The 16,626-nt window shown below is 39.0% G+C and overlaps 2 protein-coding genes across 2 annotated transcripts in view; one reads left to right on the forward strand and one right to left on the reverse strand.

The window, feature by feature from the left end:
• Nucleotides 1-8,328, forward strand: part of LOC117393933 (neuronal acetylcholine receptor subunit alpha-7-like) — a 46,853-nt gene extending 38,525 nt beyond the window's left edge. Inside the window, exons 7-10 of the mRNA XM_033991945.2 lie at nucleotides 485-679; nucleotides 1,400-1,486; nucleotides 2,850-2,959; nucleotides 5,459-8,328. Coding sequence (XP_033847836.1) covers nucleotides 485-679; nucleotides 1,400-1,486; nucleotides 2,850-2,959; nucleotides 5,459-6,040 — 974 coding nt within the window. The 3' untranslated portion in view covers nucleotides 6,041-8,328. The remainder of the gene's footprint in view (nucleotides 1-484; nucleotides 680-1,399; nucleotides 1,487-2,849; nucleotides 2,960-5,458) is intronic.
• A 2,956-nt stretch (nucleotides 8,329-11,284) lies between these two features.
• The window catches only part of dnah6 (dynein, axonemal, heavy chain 6), a 32,212-nt gene continuing 26,870 nt past the window's right edge, over nucleotides 11,285-16,626 (reverse strand). The window contains exons 60-66 of the mRNA XM_055227033.1: nucleotides 16,104-16,233; nucleotides 15,884-16,011; nucleotides 15,339-15,524; nucleotides 13,887-13,959; nucleotides 13,647-13,798; nucleotides 12,308-12,530; nucleotides 11,285-11,388 (exon numbers count right to left, since the gene is read on the reverse strand). Coding sequence (XP_055083008.1) covers nucleotides 11,285-11,388; nucleotides 12,308-12,530; nucleotides 13,647-13,798; nucleotides 13,887-13,959; nucleotides 15,339-15,524; nucleotides 15,884-16,011; nucleotides 16,104-16,233 — 996 coding nt within the window. The remainder of the gene's footprint in view (nucleotides 11,389-12,307; nucleotides 12,531-13,646; nucleotides 13,799-13,886; nucleotides 13,960-15,338; nucleotides 15,525-15,883; nucleotides 16,012-16,103; nucleotides 16,234-16,626) is intronic.

The following is a 16,626-nucleotide window of genomic DNA, read 5'->3' on the forward strand; positions in this document are numbered from 1 at the left end:
ACTTTACTGTTGATGCCCTTCATGCTGTTGCTAAAACTGCTACTGTTTATTACACATGCGCTGCACCGATGTCATTATTGTGCTAATGTTTACACTGGGGTCACTTCTGGGCTTATTGGATGGGCTCTTGCACCTGTTCTATTGCACTCTAAATGCAATTTCGTTGTTCTGTATGACAATGACAACAAAATCTTGAGGGCAGGATCAAAGCGCTTGATTTGATCCTAAGTATTAAGTTGAATAGCCCTGGGTTTGTGTATTAAATAGTTACTAAGCTGAATTATTCTTAAACAATTTATCAGATATTTAATTATAGCTAAAATAAACACGGCCAAAGAATGATCATTTCCTAAGTCTAAATCCAGACGGAAAAGCGCTGTAACGGAGGGTGTGTGTTCTTAACTTAATGAAGAGACACAATTAGGTCATGTATTTTATGAAGTCAAAGTTTATCTCATTTCCTGACGTGTTTATTCTTTTTCAGGTGTCCCGTCGAAGCGTAATGAGCTGTATTACGAGTGCTGTAAAGAGCCATACCCAGATGTGACATTCACGGTCACCATGCGGCGCAGGACACTTTATTACGGCCTGAACCTGCTCATCCCCTGTGTGCTTATCTCGGGCCTGGCTCTGCTGGTGTTCCTGCTGCCGGCCGACTCTGGAGAGAAGATATCGCTGGGTAAATATGGCACAGATACAGCGGGGGGAAATATAGGAGCAGAGATGACAATGTGACAAAATATTTTACAATTAAATGTGCTGTTGCTTATGGCTTATGGCTTTGGCAGCAGCAGTTATACTTAGGGGACTCTTGGTGTCTCCCCCCACTCTTCATCCTATTTATCACCGATTTTCTTCCTGTCCTGTGTCGCCTACGGGCCAAACTATTGTTAAAATATGTTTTTTTGGGTCTAATTTATGTTTTCAATGCTGGCAGTGATTTTTACGTTCATTATTTGAGCATAATTTTCACAGTATCAACAGCTTTTATCCCAAAAAATCTTCATGAAATATTTTTACACTGTTGATAGAATACTATGCATAATATGAAAATCCCATATACTCACTGTGCATGGGATTTTCATATTTAGTTAGTATTTAGTTGTAAAATTGTGATCTTGATGGCTCAACTGGTATTGCACAAATCACTTATTCAGCTCAATATGATTTGTAACTCCCCTCCATTTCCTACCTGTTTATTATTGGCTGGATAATCAATAAAACAATGCGTATTTAACACAAAAGAAGAAAAAAACAACAACAACTAGACCTAGAAATGCCAACGCTTCAACATGAGTTAGTTAGTAGTTATTTCTTAAGAGTAACAAACAAACAAGCCTAGAAATGTATTTGAAGTCAGCTTAAATCATTTGTTTGTGTTTTTTTTTCCCCCCATCAGGCATCACTGTCCTGCTGTCACTGACGGTCTTCATGTTGCTGGTGGCAGAGATCATGCCAGCCACTTCAGACTCTGTTCCTCTCATCGGTGCGACACCTCTCTTCACTAATTACTGTCTGTTTGACCCGGGATATGACAAAAACTAAAAATATTTTAAAAGAGCAATTACTGGGATTTTAACAGATTCTCAAGGGAGACACAGGTGTACTATGCTTGATCTTGAAACGAATTGAGTAGCTAGAAAAATGTCGTAACTTTGAGGTTTAAATGAGTCTTGACGAAATCAAAGAACAATATACACAAAACACCTATTGAATTACCAAGGCCTTATTGCAAATACTGAAGTGGCTTTTGAAAGAAAAACATGCCACTAAAGCAGACCTCCAAATTGAATAAAAATAAATAAATAATAAAAATAAAAATAAAAACAAAAATAAATAAAATAAAAAATACAAATAAAAATACATGAAAAAAATATATAATAAAATAATATAAAATAAAATAAAGCTTACTAATTACATTTCACCTGTGCCTTTACATAATGCAGATGCAGCGTCAGCATCACCAGTTTTACCCGCTGCTCTGTCAGCACGTTGTCATTATGAGTTGTTTTAACCTGTGAGGCCAGACTGATACAGGGGGTCATTTACCCAGAAGGCACCTGTCTTGCGTGTGACCCATCTGAGATAGTCACAGCAGCACATCTTTACACCTCCAGGGCAACACATGTCTGGACAGAGGCTGAGCTGTCTGCTGCGGTCCAAAGGGGAAGGGGAGGGAGTGGGGTCAGCATCACTGAGCAGAGCAGTCAGGGAAAACCAAGCCATTAAAAAAAGAGCAGCGTATTGAACTTATTAGCACAAAGCACATCAAGCACAACTAATGCATTCAATAGGAACAATAAAGGCCTTTGTTTTCTCTGCAATATTCACATTTGGATTAGTAAGATTTTTGTTTGTTTGTTTGATTGTTGAGCAGGCATTTATCATATTGTGACAAAAATCTGTATACACACTTGCATCATGGGGACCTGCCTCATTTATGAGGATGAAAATCAGGTCCTCATTTCGTACTTTTTCTTAATCAAGAGCATAGTCCAGATATGAGATAAAACAGGTTGACGTTTGGGTTTCGGGTAAGGATTGGCAAGTAGTGACTATGGTTAAGGTTAGGGTCAGTCTCCAGGAAATGAATGTAAGTCTACACAATGTCCCCCATTTTAAACAAAATAACTAAAGATTTAAAATAACAAAATAACTGAAGGATTTATTTGGTTAACTCACCAGAGAGTCAATGCCATTTTAACGCACCAAAGCTTTTATATATTAGATGACCTTAAGAGCTGATGGCCCAGTGGGTTCAATAAATCTATGAAGGATAATGCTGGTTCTAAAGGATCTCTTTTATCTTAAAATCTGTTTAGCTTGATTTGTGTGCTGTTTGTCTTCAGCTCAGTACTTTGCCAGTACCATGATGATCGTGGGTCTGTCTGTGGTAGTGACTGTTCTGGTGCTGCAGTTTCACCATCATGACCCACACGGGGGGAAGATGCCCAAATGGGTGAGTCAAGTTAACAATCAGTTAATGCTAAAGAATCTAATCTAGTGTGCACTGTATTTCAGAAGAAAGAAAATAACTCAGATTATAACAGTGAACATGCTATTTGAATTTTTTATATTTAACTGGAAGAAAGGGCACTATATTGTGTAAGAATTTTGATTTGATTTGGTTTCAGTTTCATTTTGAGTACTTTTCATATTTCAAAAGATATAATATTGTTTAAATGTTTAATTGCTATAGAAACAGTACCCATTTCCCTTCACTTTTACACCTATGGATTAGGGATGGGACGATATACGATAATATCGTTAATCGCGATAAATAAGGTCCGCAATTAATCGTTCGTGGCATTTTTTTTTATAATCGCGATCATCGCGCACGATTATAATCGCCTTTACAGCACCACACTGCCTCGTGTTTCCAGTTCCAATACAACGTTTAGATGTTAGTTTGTGGTGTTTGCCCACTCTGACATAGCAATGACACTTGTAGCTTCTGTGCTTATCTCTGAACTATATTCTGTCAGATATCAACAATAAACAAAGTCTGATCCGTAACTCTCCACAGGAACGTACCTGTGCGCGCCTCACCCGTGCGCACAGATGAGACGCTAATGTGTGTACATCTTATATTTTTACCTACAATAATGCAAACTGCAGAATAAAACAACACCTTTTAAACAATAGACAAATTAAGTCTAATTCATACAGCTGAACACAAATGTGTCAGAGCGCATGGTCCGAATGCGCACTATGTGCACAGAAGCAAAGCTAACGATTATACACGGTATATTTTACGTACAATTAAGTCAATAGCAGAATAAACCACGCTTACCGATCGAGAACAGCATCCAATCCATCAAAAAATAAGGTCCTTTACTCCTGAGTCCACTGTGGGATCTTTAATCTTTGCCATGAACCGCTCCGGGTCAGAGATGCCTCTAGTTTAGTGTCCTCGATCACGTCCTCCCTTTGGCTTGTCCGTTTCGTCATGTTTAAAACGCAAAACAACAGTGCGTAAAATGCGCCATTATGCACAGATTTCTGCATCCACTCGTTTCCCAATTCACCAAAGTGCCTTAATTTAAAAAAAATTAAGTGTTCGTCGACGGGCATTTGCGTCACTTCCGGCGCAACAAGGACTGGTCCATTTCGACAGCATGGCATTGAGGAGTACACATTTTCTTCCGGGTACGTCTGTTTACGGAAAACCATGCCATGTGATACGTCATCCTGTCCCGCTGCTCATTGGCTGTAAGGGGAAACGTCACTAAATGTGTGTGATGTAATTGGTTGATTCTACAAGGGGAAGAGTGGGGCGTAAACTTGCGGCCTCAGTAACCCACATCCCCACCTTATTGGCCAACACTGGTGTCAATCACAAGCTAACATGCGTGTTTAGCACTGGGGAACAAAGTTGGCGCTGTCAGAAGTTTATTATGCCTGAAATCGACTAAAGAAAGGCAAAGAAGTGACGGAGCAGATTTCATATTTGGAGTACTTTCCTGCAGCAGATTGGACATGGAGGATCTTATTTTGTGGACATAATTTCTTGACTGGAATATATTCTCTGGACCTTTAGGGAACAAATGAGACCAACTTTGTGTGAATATGTTGATGTTTGACAGAACCAGAGCGCTCAATGGTAAGTCAAGTCCAGATTCACACTTTGTGACTTTTCTATAAAAACGTCTTTCCTGTCAGCGCTGTGGTGATTGCAGGTGAAAATGGTTTGCATATCCAGAAAGACGAGCGCCGCAGTTTTCATTTGATGTGTAGATTGTTTGTGCGGGTGACGCAGAAGTGTATGTACATTGCTGTAAAGTTGTAAAGTAGGCCCGGGCCGTCGGAACGTTAACAGGTTAATAATTATCGCGATAATATCGTTAATCGCGATTATTTTGGCCACGATAATCGTGAGTCTAAAATTTAATATCGTCCCATCCCTAACACACAATGTATCCATAGTATGGATACATTGTGTGTGAAATTGTATGACGTTAGAATGAAAGTGAGATGGTGTAGGCTTTAACTCAGGGGTGGGCAAACTACGGCCCTTACACTATGCCGAACATGACCAAATTATGGCGCACTTCAGAAACATCAACCTTGTATTACTCTGTTATTCTCTTATCAGCCCTTCTGCAAAAAATAGCTTATCAAAGAAAAGAAAAGTGGATAGTAAGTGTTTAATACACAGTGGGCACCAAAATATTTTTTCACCAAAGTCCTATTATAGGTAAGGTAAGTTTTTTTGCTGGCATTCAAATTGGCAATGAGCCTTGTATATTCATGCTTTGCCACATGTTACAGGCCAAATCTCCCATGTAATACTGCATTTACAAATAAACATCCTGGCCCAGCCCCTCTGTCAAATTTTAGAACCCAATGTGGCCCGTGTCTCAAAAACGTTGCCCACCATGCTTTAACTGCTCTTCCTTTTTGATCACCTTTTTTCCATCACCTTGCCAAAATCTAACTTTATTGACTCCATCTCCAGATCCGTGTCATCCTTCTGAACTGGTGTGCCTGGTTCCTGCGTATGAAGAAACCTGGAGAGGACACCAAAACCTCCACAACCCCCACCAGCACCCCTGCCTACAAGTACACCCACCCCCCAGCTCACCACACCAGCACCAACAGCATCCAAATGAACACCATCCCGGGACAGGCCACGTCTGGGGCTCTGGCCACTACCAACGGGAACATGAACCTGTATTTTGGATACCACTCCATGGGCACGGATAACCCAGCGTTCCCAGCCAGCACAGATTCCAGCGTGTGCGGCAGTACCCATCCAAACGCCCCTTCTCCGCACGAAATCCACATCGAGCAAACCAGGACCGTCCTTTTGGAGCAGATCCCGGAAATTTCTAGAATCTTGGAAGAGGTGCAGTACATAGCCAGGCGTTTTCGAGAGCAGGATGAGGGAGAGGCTATTTGCAGTGAGTGGAAGTTCGCAGCAGCTGTTGTGGATAGATTGTGCCTGGTGGCGTTCTCCCTATTCTCCATTATCTGCACCTTCACGATCCTCATGTCTGCGCCTAACTTTATCGAGGCAGTTTCAAAAGATTTCACATAAAACGGACTACCATCAGCGACCGGTAAACTGTGCCACACTAGACTCAGTATGTTCAATGAGCCGAGATCGTTGAAAAACACAAGACCTTTCCATATATTTTCATGTTTTTGTCAGTGATATGTGGTGTTTTTCCTCTCAAAGAAGCTCCACGTGAATATATCGCTCTGTACAGTTTTACATGTTGGAGGCTGAGTCTACATCAGCTGTGTAATGATGTAGAACACACACATAGGCTATGCACTTTCTATCTGTACCCTGCTGCACTATGTCATACCACTACATGTCGATTTTGTTTTTAAGTTTACAACGTTTTTTGGAATATACAAAAATGTATGAGGCTTTTCCGATATTTGATAACGATTGGGATGAATATAAATATTTCTGAACTGCACAGGTGATGCAAAAACCTAAAGTCATTGCAAGCTAGGAGTTGGACAAGACACGAGACTGGGTCTACAAGAATCAGACAAAATGAGATTTATACATATTTCGAACTGTGACGCACCAGCACTTAACTATTTTTGTTGAAGCCAAATGGAAACAAAATCTTGCAAGGTCATTTTCCCCATGTGTACACAAAATCGTGGCAATTTTATTTTTCGAGATGTTGTGATCTTGTCTCATCCCCACCAACAACAGCAGCCAGGTTCTCACATACTGCGCGTGTAGGTGTAAAATATAAATGTCTCTCCTTGCTCTCTGAAATGTGAAAACATACAGAAATATATATACAGGGTGGGGGTGAACTCTAACATCCCAGTCCAGGTCAGGTCAGTTTTTTATGTATTCATGCTGTCTCTCACTCTACACTCTAGGTATTGTCAAAAAAAAAAAATGCATAACACACATTTTAAACATTAATCAAAGGTGTAATGTTATAATTAACTGTGCCATCTTTGCCATTTAAGAACTCTCTCTATACTGTGATTTTTTTTTTCTTGAATACTCTGTGAACTTGGCCCACGATCCACTGTGCTAAATGTCCTACTCACTCCTCTATTTCAGGAACTATTTTTGTCTAACTTGTGCATCACGTACAAGATTTAAAAATACATAATAGAAGATGATGGAAAGACAATATTTGTCAAGTGGGATTTGTGAATCAACTGTGATGGAACACTTGGCTCTTATCTTTTGGAGAGCTTTATGTTTTTTGCTCTCTAATACTGAGTGAAAGGCAAACACAGTTCCCCTAATCTCTTGCAAACAACATGCAAGCAGGATTACTGGATGACCTTGTGTAACACATTTGACTAAAACCTCATCTCTCATCGTCACCCAAAGCATCCATTTTAACCCGAGATGGTGGCGAGTTCATGTCACTACAAGCAAAGCGAACTCTCAGAACTCTACGGCATCTGCTTAGCAACAAGCTCCGCCAACTGACACTGAAGTGCATTGTGGGAGGGAGTAGCTTGTGAAAAATGCCGGTGGAGATAATCAATAAGACAAGAGCAAACAAAGAGTTGCCACCTGCTGTGAACTTTTCAGGTAAACCATTGAAATATCATGAGCCCCATGCTTTCAGTTTACCTAATGTGAAACCAGCAATGCACCGCTGGTATATGTTTATGTTTTTACAGCCATCATAATGTGAATATAAATTGTGCAGTTGAGGAGTGTTTCTCACAAACTGGGAAGAAGGGGTTGATGGTTGGATTCCAGGAGTGCATCTGACTACATCCTTGGGTAAGACTCTTCCTCCACATTGCTTATCATAGTTACGGTATTGTCTAGATGTGACAGTAAGGGCATTGAGTGATCACAGTTTTTAGCCCCATTTTATTTTGTATTGTTAAAATTAATTCATATGTCTTTCAACATATAACTTTCCTGAACATTAACAACACAGATTTAATTTTCTCACTATTAATGGGCATATTTCAAATACAAATTGAGAGTCTCTTGCTGCCGAATGAATGAAAAACAGTCTATGTTTTACCACTAAGAGCATACCACTGACAGCAATTGGGGGAGGGGTCTTGCTTACAGACAATAAGTTGCTTTAGGCTATATATTGTGAATACATTCTCTCATTACTGTGATACAGGTCTGGGATTGACATTGCACACTATGTCTCGTGTAGCACTCAACTGAGCACTATTCTTTTGGTGGGGTTTGTGTTTTGCGAACTGCTCTCCAATCACTTTTTCAAATCACAGTTGTTATTGTATTTTATCATATTTTTGTGGTATTTTTGTGCCTCATATTTTCTCGTGTGATGGGTGAACATTTAAAGGCGCACTGTACATTATGGTTTTGAAAGAAAATAAAGAAGAAATGTGTTATAGCTGGTTTTGAATGTTTGACCTGCTACAGTTTCTTTGATAAGACACAGTATGGCATGTTTCACTTATGTATTGAAGAAAATGTTTTTATTGAATTCGTGGCTGTCACTTTATAATACAAAATGTCAATGGCCATGCTCAGAGTGGCAGTAATATATGCAGTGCACTTTGTCCATGTGAAAATCATTTTAGAAAGAAAGATTATGATTGATATAGAAGGAAATGTGTTTTGCGTTTCTAATAGTAACACTCATTTTAATCTGTTAGTAAAATCTATCCCTCCTCTTTTCCATATCATGTGGACATATCGTGCAATGATAAAAACATTTGATCAAACTCTTGCATAAATTGTTTTTGACTTTTTAATGTCATTGTAATTAATTCTTGCTAAGGTAGTTCTAACCAAGCCTAGCTCAGGATCTGGACATGGTTAACGGCCACTCCACAGGACAGGTTACTATAACATTAAGACATGGGTCAAATGCAGGATGACAAATTTCACTATCAGAACCATAAAGTACCTTAACCTACAGTAAAGTAAATAAATACAAAAACACGTCTTTACTTACTAGGATCCATTTATACTTGACCCAGCTTTTCTGTACCTCGCACTTATGCTCAGTATGAGATATTTTTCTTCTACAGAGAGACCAGCCTTATCAAGGAAGATGAAAAAACACAAAATACAGTTGAGAAAAGGTACATATCAGGTATAAAAGATTCAGCCTTTATTACTCTAGGCGACCAGGATATCTCTCTGCTTGTGGGATGGCGTGGCCAACATGAGCTGTGATGTGGCCAGTTATGCAATCCTGCAAAAGCACAACTAAGGTTTATAGATTGAGTGCACTTCCTCTAATGTAACAAGCGCACACCTGCACACTACGGGAGATCCATATGACAACCCTGCCCCATGATGCTGCACGCACATGCACCCTTCTGGCGTTCAGATGGGCCCCTTTACATATTATATAGGTCAGCAATGTGGTGAATGCTAAATACAAGCTGCAATAACCTTATTTGGTGTAACTACAGTAGCCCTGTCACAATAATTACTATAGCGACTTGCTGTTCACGGTATCAGTGGGACCAATATAAAATTTGGGGATTAGCATTTTCTTTGCCCTAGTGGTGATTTAGTTGTTTTGGTAGTATCAGAAGGTAGGTATCAGAAGATGCAGAGGATTGAGTGAGTACATTCTATGATTCATTATGATAGATATTAAGTACAGTGTTTTGTTATTCCATTTATTGATTGCAGCTAATGTTTTAAACAATATTTCACATGTATTTTGCTGCTTCAGGGTTATTGTGTCAGCGATATAAAGTAGTTTCAGTATGATCGTTTATCTTGATATTTTTAAATAGCAATATATCACACTTCAAAATGTGTTATTGTAACAGGCCTATTATAATAATATGTTTCTACAATGTTGGGTTAATTTGTGATTGTTTTATTTCAGAGTAATACTTTTGCTCAATCAGTAAAAGTTGATTAACCAAAGTGACTTTGACGATAGGATATTAAGCTTTGGGTAATTGCAGTTCCCAAAGTGTTCACAACTTTGATTATCCCTCTGGAGCAATTAAACTTTTCTTCCTCAAATTGACTTCCTCAAACACGTCAAAGAGCTAGTCTCACCAATCTTACAGAAACAGATACATACATAAAAAGTTCCGGCTCCTATTTAATTCATGTTATGTCAAAGTTTAACCTAAAGTATTTTGTCTCTCTTTAGACAACATTTAATTTCAGGGCCCATCTCTGTCAAACACCTACAGATTTCCTATTGCCTTTGTTTCAATCCACTGATATGGAAATGTGTGTGGGATGATAAAACACTGTTAATCTGGTTTCACAGTGACGACAGGTGCACATAATCTCATTTACTCCTTCAATCTCTCCCTCGGCATCACACCTCTTTTCAGAGAACACCTCAGAACAGCCACAGTTATGTAGTTAATCTTGACTCTTGAAAAGATTAATTGGGGGAAATGGGGTTAATCAGATGGGTTAGAAGTTCACTAGGTATAGGTTCAAAAACTCATTTTAAACACAGCTGGAAAGGAGCAATGGATTTTTGGCAGTAGTTTTATCCCTGCTGAGTCTAGTTAAAGTCCAGCCAAAACATTTCAAGACCACCGTTCCTTCCATTGCTATTAAGAGTTTAAGGGAACAGTGTATTTTAGAAAAAGTAACATTTCAAATATGTGTCCAGTTGTGGCTTTTTCTGCTACTGTAAATTAACAGTGTTTTGGATTGTAACGTTTCTTAGATTGCCAATATGTATATGAATATGTAGTGGGCCCGCACTACATGTTGGCTGATGAAAAATGCACATTACAGACTTTATAAAGGGCCCCTCCCTGCACTGGGCCCTAGGTAAACAGTATCCATTACCCTCCCAGTCCAATGCCTCTGACCCTAATTGTTGCAACAAAAACAGAACAAAACCTCCTTGTGCATTGTAGCCTGCAGTGTGCCTGTGCACGTCACAGCAGCAGACATAATGTGTTTGTAGAGGCGTACTTTATGTTCTTGCACTGCATAAACTAAGTGACACAAACAGGCTGCGGATGTGAGGGGGCAGTGGCGGAAACATTTGTTCATCTGACGATCATCACCACTTTCCAGTCTACACTCATCTCTCTCTTTTAGCCAATGCAGAGCCATATTTCTTCATTTACAAACCATTAACACTGGGGCGTCTTCACTCACCCATCCACTCTCCTCTCTGTCCATTGTCTGTTGTCTCCCTGAGGCGTGTGGCGTACTGCAGATTTCAATGAGCACATAAGTTAACATGCAGCTTCTTCATATTTACAGATAGTGTAGCTGCCCATGAGAGGATGAGGAGCTCTTTGTCATGTCTCTAAAAATAACATTTTAAGTCAATATGCCACAAAAATAACACATAAAGTAGGTTCCAAACATGTTTATCTACACATGAAAAAGCTAGTCATTCAACTGACACAGCAGAGCAGAAGCTTTGGAGATCCAATAATCACTTGGTCGGCTGGAAGGAAGCAAGACTGTCACCACAAAGTTTGTAGAGTGACCTGGATAGACACAAAAAAATTAAAAAAAAAATGCATGAAAATTTTATATGGCTGGGTTTCAGATGATGTCACAGCATTATGTAGGCCAATAATATTTAACACAGATAGGGCAGCTAAAATGTATATTGTTAAAATACAGATTTTCATTGTCTAGACTCTAGCCACTTCTAGAAATGATCAGGTTCAGCATTTGACCTTTTGGACATTTCATGGTAAAGTACAAAGTAATCAATAGGGAAATCTGTCCCTTTCCCCGCATCTGAGAGTATGACATCACCACCAATCACTGGGTTTCAGATAACATTACAAAATTCTGTAGTCTAATCATATTTATTACTGATGGGGGGCAGCTAAAATGAATATTGTTAAAATTCAGAATTGTGTTGTAATACAGTGAGTCCTTGGGTCTAGTCACAGTTATACATGATCAGGTTCAACATTTGTGACCTTTTGGACATTTCAGGGTAAAGTACAATTTGATCAATAGAGACATCTGGCTCTTGCCGTCCTATCTGACATCATCACATTCTAAAGTCTGAAAACCACCAATAGGTTGCATTGATGATATATGATCCACAAAGATGGATCCTTGTTCGGGACTGGGTCACAAACTTGTTATATTAATCTTATGACTTATTATTCTTTCAACTAACAATTTGGAGTTGAATAATGGCACCCCTTTCTGAAGATATTGTGAAAAAACATTATTTGTAATTGTATTTGTTTTGAAAGCTTTTCTTTTGTGAAGATAGACCCAGTAATTACAGGTATATTAATCATAAAACATCTCCAAGTTAAACTAAACGGCAAAAATTCTACCACAGAAACTGACCTGTCCTCCAGCTCAGCTTTAACCTACAGGGATCCTAGAATGTTGTGATAATTAATTGGAAATATTATACAATATCTCAGTACACACCCGTGGTGGAGAGAGTCCCAGCCCGAGCAGACGTCTTGTACAGAGGAGCCTGGTACAATTCAGGATCAGGGGTGTAGTTCTGCTGAGGCTCAAAGTGCACCACTGGTAGCATGGAGTTCATCTCTCGGGGTAAAGCATCTGCGATCTCCATGTTCTCATCGTCCCAGCGGCTGGCGTCCATAAACATCCCATGGACCAGCACTCCGTCCTTCGGATCAGGCAGCTGTTGTGACCACAAGAAAATATACAGCCTCAAGATATAGAGTCTGTGCCCATTTTTTCATGTAATAAAAACTGTCTAGCCCCAGTACAGATTTATTGATAAAAACAGCTCTTAGTGTCAAAATGAGACCAATGTGTGCTGTCTGCATATAATTATAAAATGTTATAAAGTGTTTTGTCTGTGAACCAGGGAGTACGCTGTTAGCATGCTAGTTGTTTTGGTAGTTGAAATACCATGACGGCAAAAAATGTTCTCATCAGATCAGGTGCAGCACTAAAGCTCCTATATTATCCATTATTCTGACATTTTAAATTACTTTGGGCAGCTTCATGTTGGTGTGTCCATGTGTATAGTCTAAAATAATGTACGTGTTTAGGAACTATCTCCAGGTCTTAGCTGTCATGAAATTGTTGTATTCCATATGCTAGCAGAAGCCACAAGGCCTGCATCTGCTTGTGCACTGAAAAATGAACGGTTTATATCAAGCTAAAAACAATCATAGTCTAGAAATTATTTAACAGTGTAATCTTGACGTATTAAGCATTAAAGGCATGATAAAAAAAGTAATGCATATGATCACAAAGGATCTCCAGAGATATGGAGGAATGAGTGTTTTGAGCTCTGGAGGAAACAACATTATGGTTAAAGGGCTTGTGTTAGTCTATTTTCTGATCTATGCTATAATGTTGTTTCCTCATTACAAACATACCTGGGTTTTCTCTTAATCTCTCTCTGCGCTTCTCTTAATTGAAAACACTCTGTTCCACCTTGTGATGTTATGTGGTAATCAAGAAAGTGCTCCACCGTGTTTTTAAACTCTATACATCTTCACTACAGTCATTTGCATGATTTCAATCCTGGAATTACCAATCTCTGCTGAACAAAAGGTAAAAGTTAACTGTTAACTTGAAAACTACCGCTTCATGACATCACAAGGTGGAACAGAGCATTTTGAGCTTTGGAAGTGTTGACAGACTAATAATGCAGGAGTACTCAGGAAACAAAACACAGCTCCAGGTACAACATGGCTTAAAGTCATAAGTGTCAATGTCTGGCAGAAGGATATGTCTAACAAAATATAAGACGATACACTTTTTTTCAATCCAGTGTTATTACCTCATCATCCATATCAAGTTTAGCATTTTCTGGGAGACCTCGTATCACTTCACTCACAACCACCTGATCCCTGTAGAGCGGCACTATATTAAAGCGAAAGTTCAACTCATCGATAGGCAAATTGTAATGCCTTGCGTGGTTCTGCAGCACTCCTATGGAAAGCACATAAGATTATCCTTTACATAATACAGTCTTATGTTGCTGTTGCTACGGTTCATTAAAACGTGACAATGTTTTTACCAGTGAGAAAGCCTTGAGGGAAGAAGAACCCAGAGATCCAGAATGATTTGGGTTGTCCACGTGTGATCCAAGTCTAGCAAAGGAGGGCACAGGAGAGGTGGAGAGCAGTTAACAATCTGAAACTTCTTAACTAACCATGGTGCATTACAAGCCTAGAGTTTCTTATGGGACGTTATAAGGACCCAGTGTGCCTCTGGTGAGCTAATGAACTGTAGTCTGACTCAGCACCAAGACATTTTGAACCACAGCCAACTTATCCATATTTTGACTGTGTGTGTGAGTGACAGTGAGGAGGTATTTTCAGACCAATCTCACGGAAGAGGGGCTCAGGATGAGGAGAGATGACACAAACTATGAAATGGGCAGTCTGTTCGTTGATGGCAAAAGCCTCAATAGAAGGATCTATTGTTTTTTTTATTTATTTAGTAAGAAACAGCACACAAGATAAATATGGATCGAAGGAAATGTTGCAAATATTTCAGCCTAATACCAGAGTGTAAAAATCTGCTCTTTGTAAATTGCTGTCTGGTTGTCAAAAAAATAATAAAATGAAAAAAAAAAAAAGAAAATCAACCTATCATGGTATTTTCATAGAAAACAACTAAATTACATTTAGAGCATCAAACACTGCATAGCGTCGATGTAAAGTGCAATACAAAAGGTGGTCTAGAAACCTAGATCTAAATAAGCTAGTATCCAGATTCTAAAGTAAGACCATATGATAATAGTAAAAAAAAAAAAAAAAAAAATCTAGAATCTAATCTAGAAATCTAAAAAAAGACATAGATAATTATTATTTTGGTGTTGAAGTCTGTATTGAGTTTTTTCTTGTATTGAAATTGTGTTTGAAAGTATAGTATTATGACCGTGCATTGTCCTATAAAATGTATGTGACTTAGATAAACAAAGTAATATAAAAAAAAACAACAAAGCACCATAATGAATAAACCTATTTGTTTATACATCCTAGACAGTACACTTAGCTGGAGATGAGTCTAGGCCTGTCATGATAATTATTATATCGACTTATCGCTCAATATATGAAAGCTGAAACATTTATATGCAATGTCTTTGTAAAATTGGGGAGATTTGGGTATTTTTGCTGTAATATGATAAGATTTGAGCTGATAAGATTGAAAAAGTGGCTTTTAACCCTCTGCTTCATTCTGCTATTAATTTGTTGAGATCCTTAATGATACAGCTTATTTAAAAATTGTTTACTAGGATCATCTTGCATTATTGTTATTGTATCAAAGGCATACTGCAGTACATCTCTGTAGCAATATATAGTGCTTCAAAATGTGTTACAGTGACAGGCTTATATAACTCCAGAATGCATGACCAAAGGCAGGTCTGACACACACATGCAGGTCCCAACACCTGGAACTGGTGGAAAGACTAAAGATTCTGCTAGCAGGAAACGTTATAGTTATAGCTTCTTTTTGTGCTCACCTGAATAAAAAATGTCCTGAGCACCAGATCTTTGACCCATGAGGCGAGTGTTTTTAAGGAGGGGTATGCAGAGTTCGCCCAGTGGCTCGGGACCTGGTTGTTGAGGAAGCTTGTGTAGATACGGTCCATCTCTTCAGACATCACTACCAGACCCCCAATGGCCTTTTGGAGAGTTACAAGAGAAGCCTAGGAGACAAAATGGTGTATATAGCCAACATTTTAACGTTTTATCAAGGCAGATGTGTTGGAGAATGTTATTCTGAGCTCTGGTCCAAACAATGTACTTTTAATGCCACAGAATTGCCAGGTAGACTTGAACTGCAGCCTGCATTCGATTCGATCATAATACACATAATTCAAATTTGATCAATTACACAGCCCCAAGTTTTCATATTGCTATTTTTTTTAACATTGTACAACTTGACTTGAACTTGACAGTGTTCACTTTTCCGTGGGCTGATTCAAAGTGCATGGTTTTCTTACTGTATGAAAACATGAATCTTTTAGCAAAGGGCACAAACCATAAATATAGTCATGTGCCTCACCCTGAGCACTTTCAGTAAATTGTTGAATCGATCTGTCTCCTGGCCCAGCACCGTCGTGAGTGAATTCAGACGTCCATGTTCATCTCGGACAAACAAGGACTCTGTAGCTTGACTCATGTCCAGATGCTCTGCAGGTAGATATAAACATAAATAAAATAAAATAGACATACCAAATCAGGTTGGATAAGAACAAATATAATGTAATGTAGTTGATACTGACCAGGGAGTTTATCCAAGATGGACTCAGCCAACTCACAGACTATTTCATCATTACTCTTGGCCCCATCACTGGCTGAGGACCGAGGGTTCACATCCAGTATGGTGCTGACTAGAGATAAAGTTTCTTGTCGCTGCAAATGAAAAGTAAAACAATGCAAAATTTAGGGGCAGGAGTACTACTTGGATATGCAGAGATTGTACAAAATTGTCCTTTTAGTGCTCTTCAGTACAGGGACCAGTCTCAAATACTGAGGCACTCTAATAAGAACATGAAAATGTATGCATAATTTAAATGTCTTGTTAAGAACTAAACTCTGCTCAGCCTACATGCTCCATCATGCACCAGGTGACTGTGTGCCAGCCCACTTTGATCATGTGACCTACACCTATGACTTTAAATTTGTTCTGTGACAGCCATCTCCCATTTACCCAGATGAAGACCAAAGGGCTGAAATGCTTTGGGGTGATTTTAACTTTGTTCGTCATGTAGTAATAAAGGCTTTTAATTATTTTGTCCTTTTTGA

This window comes from Periophthalmus magnuspinnatus, chromosome 1, assembly GCF_009829125.3.
Source record: "Periophthalmus magnuspinnatus isolate fPerMag1 chromosome 1, fPerMag1.2.pri, whole genome shotgun sequence".
Classification (NCBI taxonomy): domain Eukaryota; kingdom Metazoa; phylum Chordata; class Actinopteri; order Gobiiformes; family Gobiidae; genus Periophthalmus; species Periophthalmus magnuspinnatus.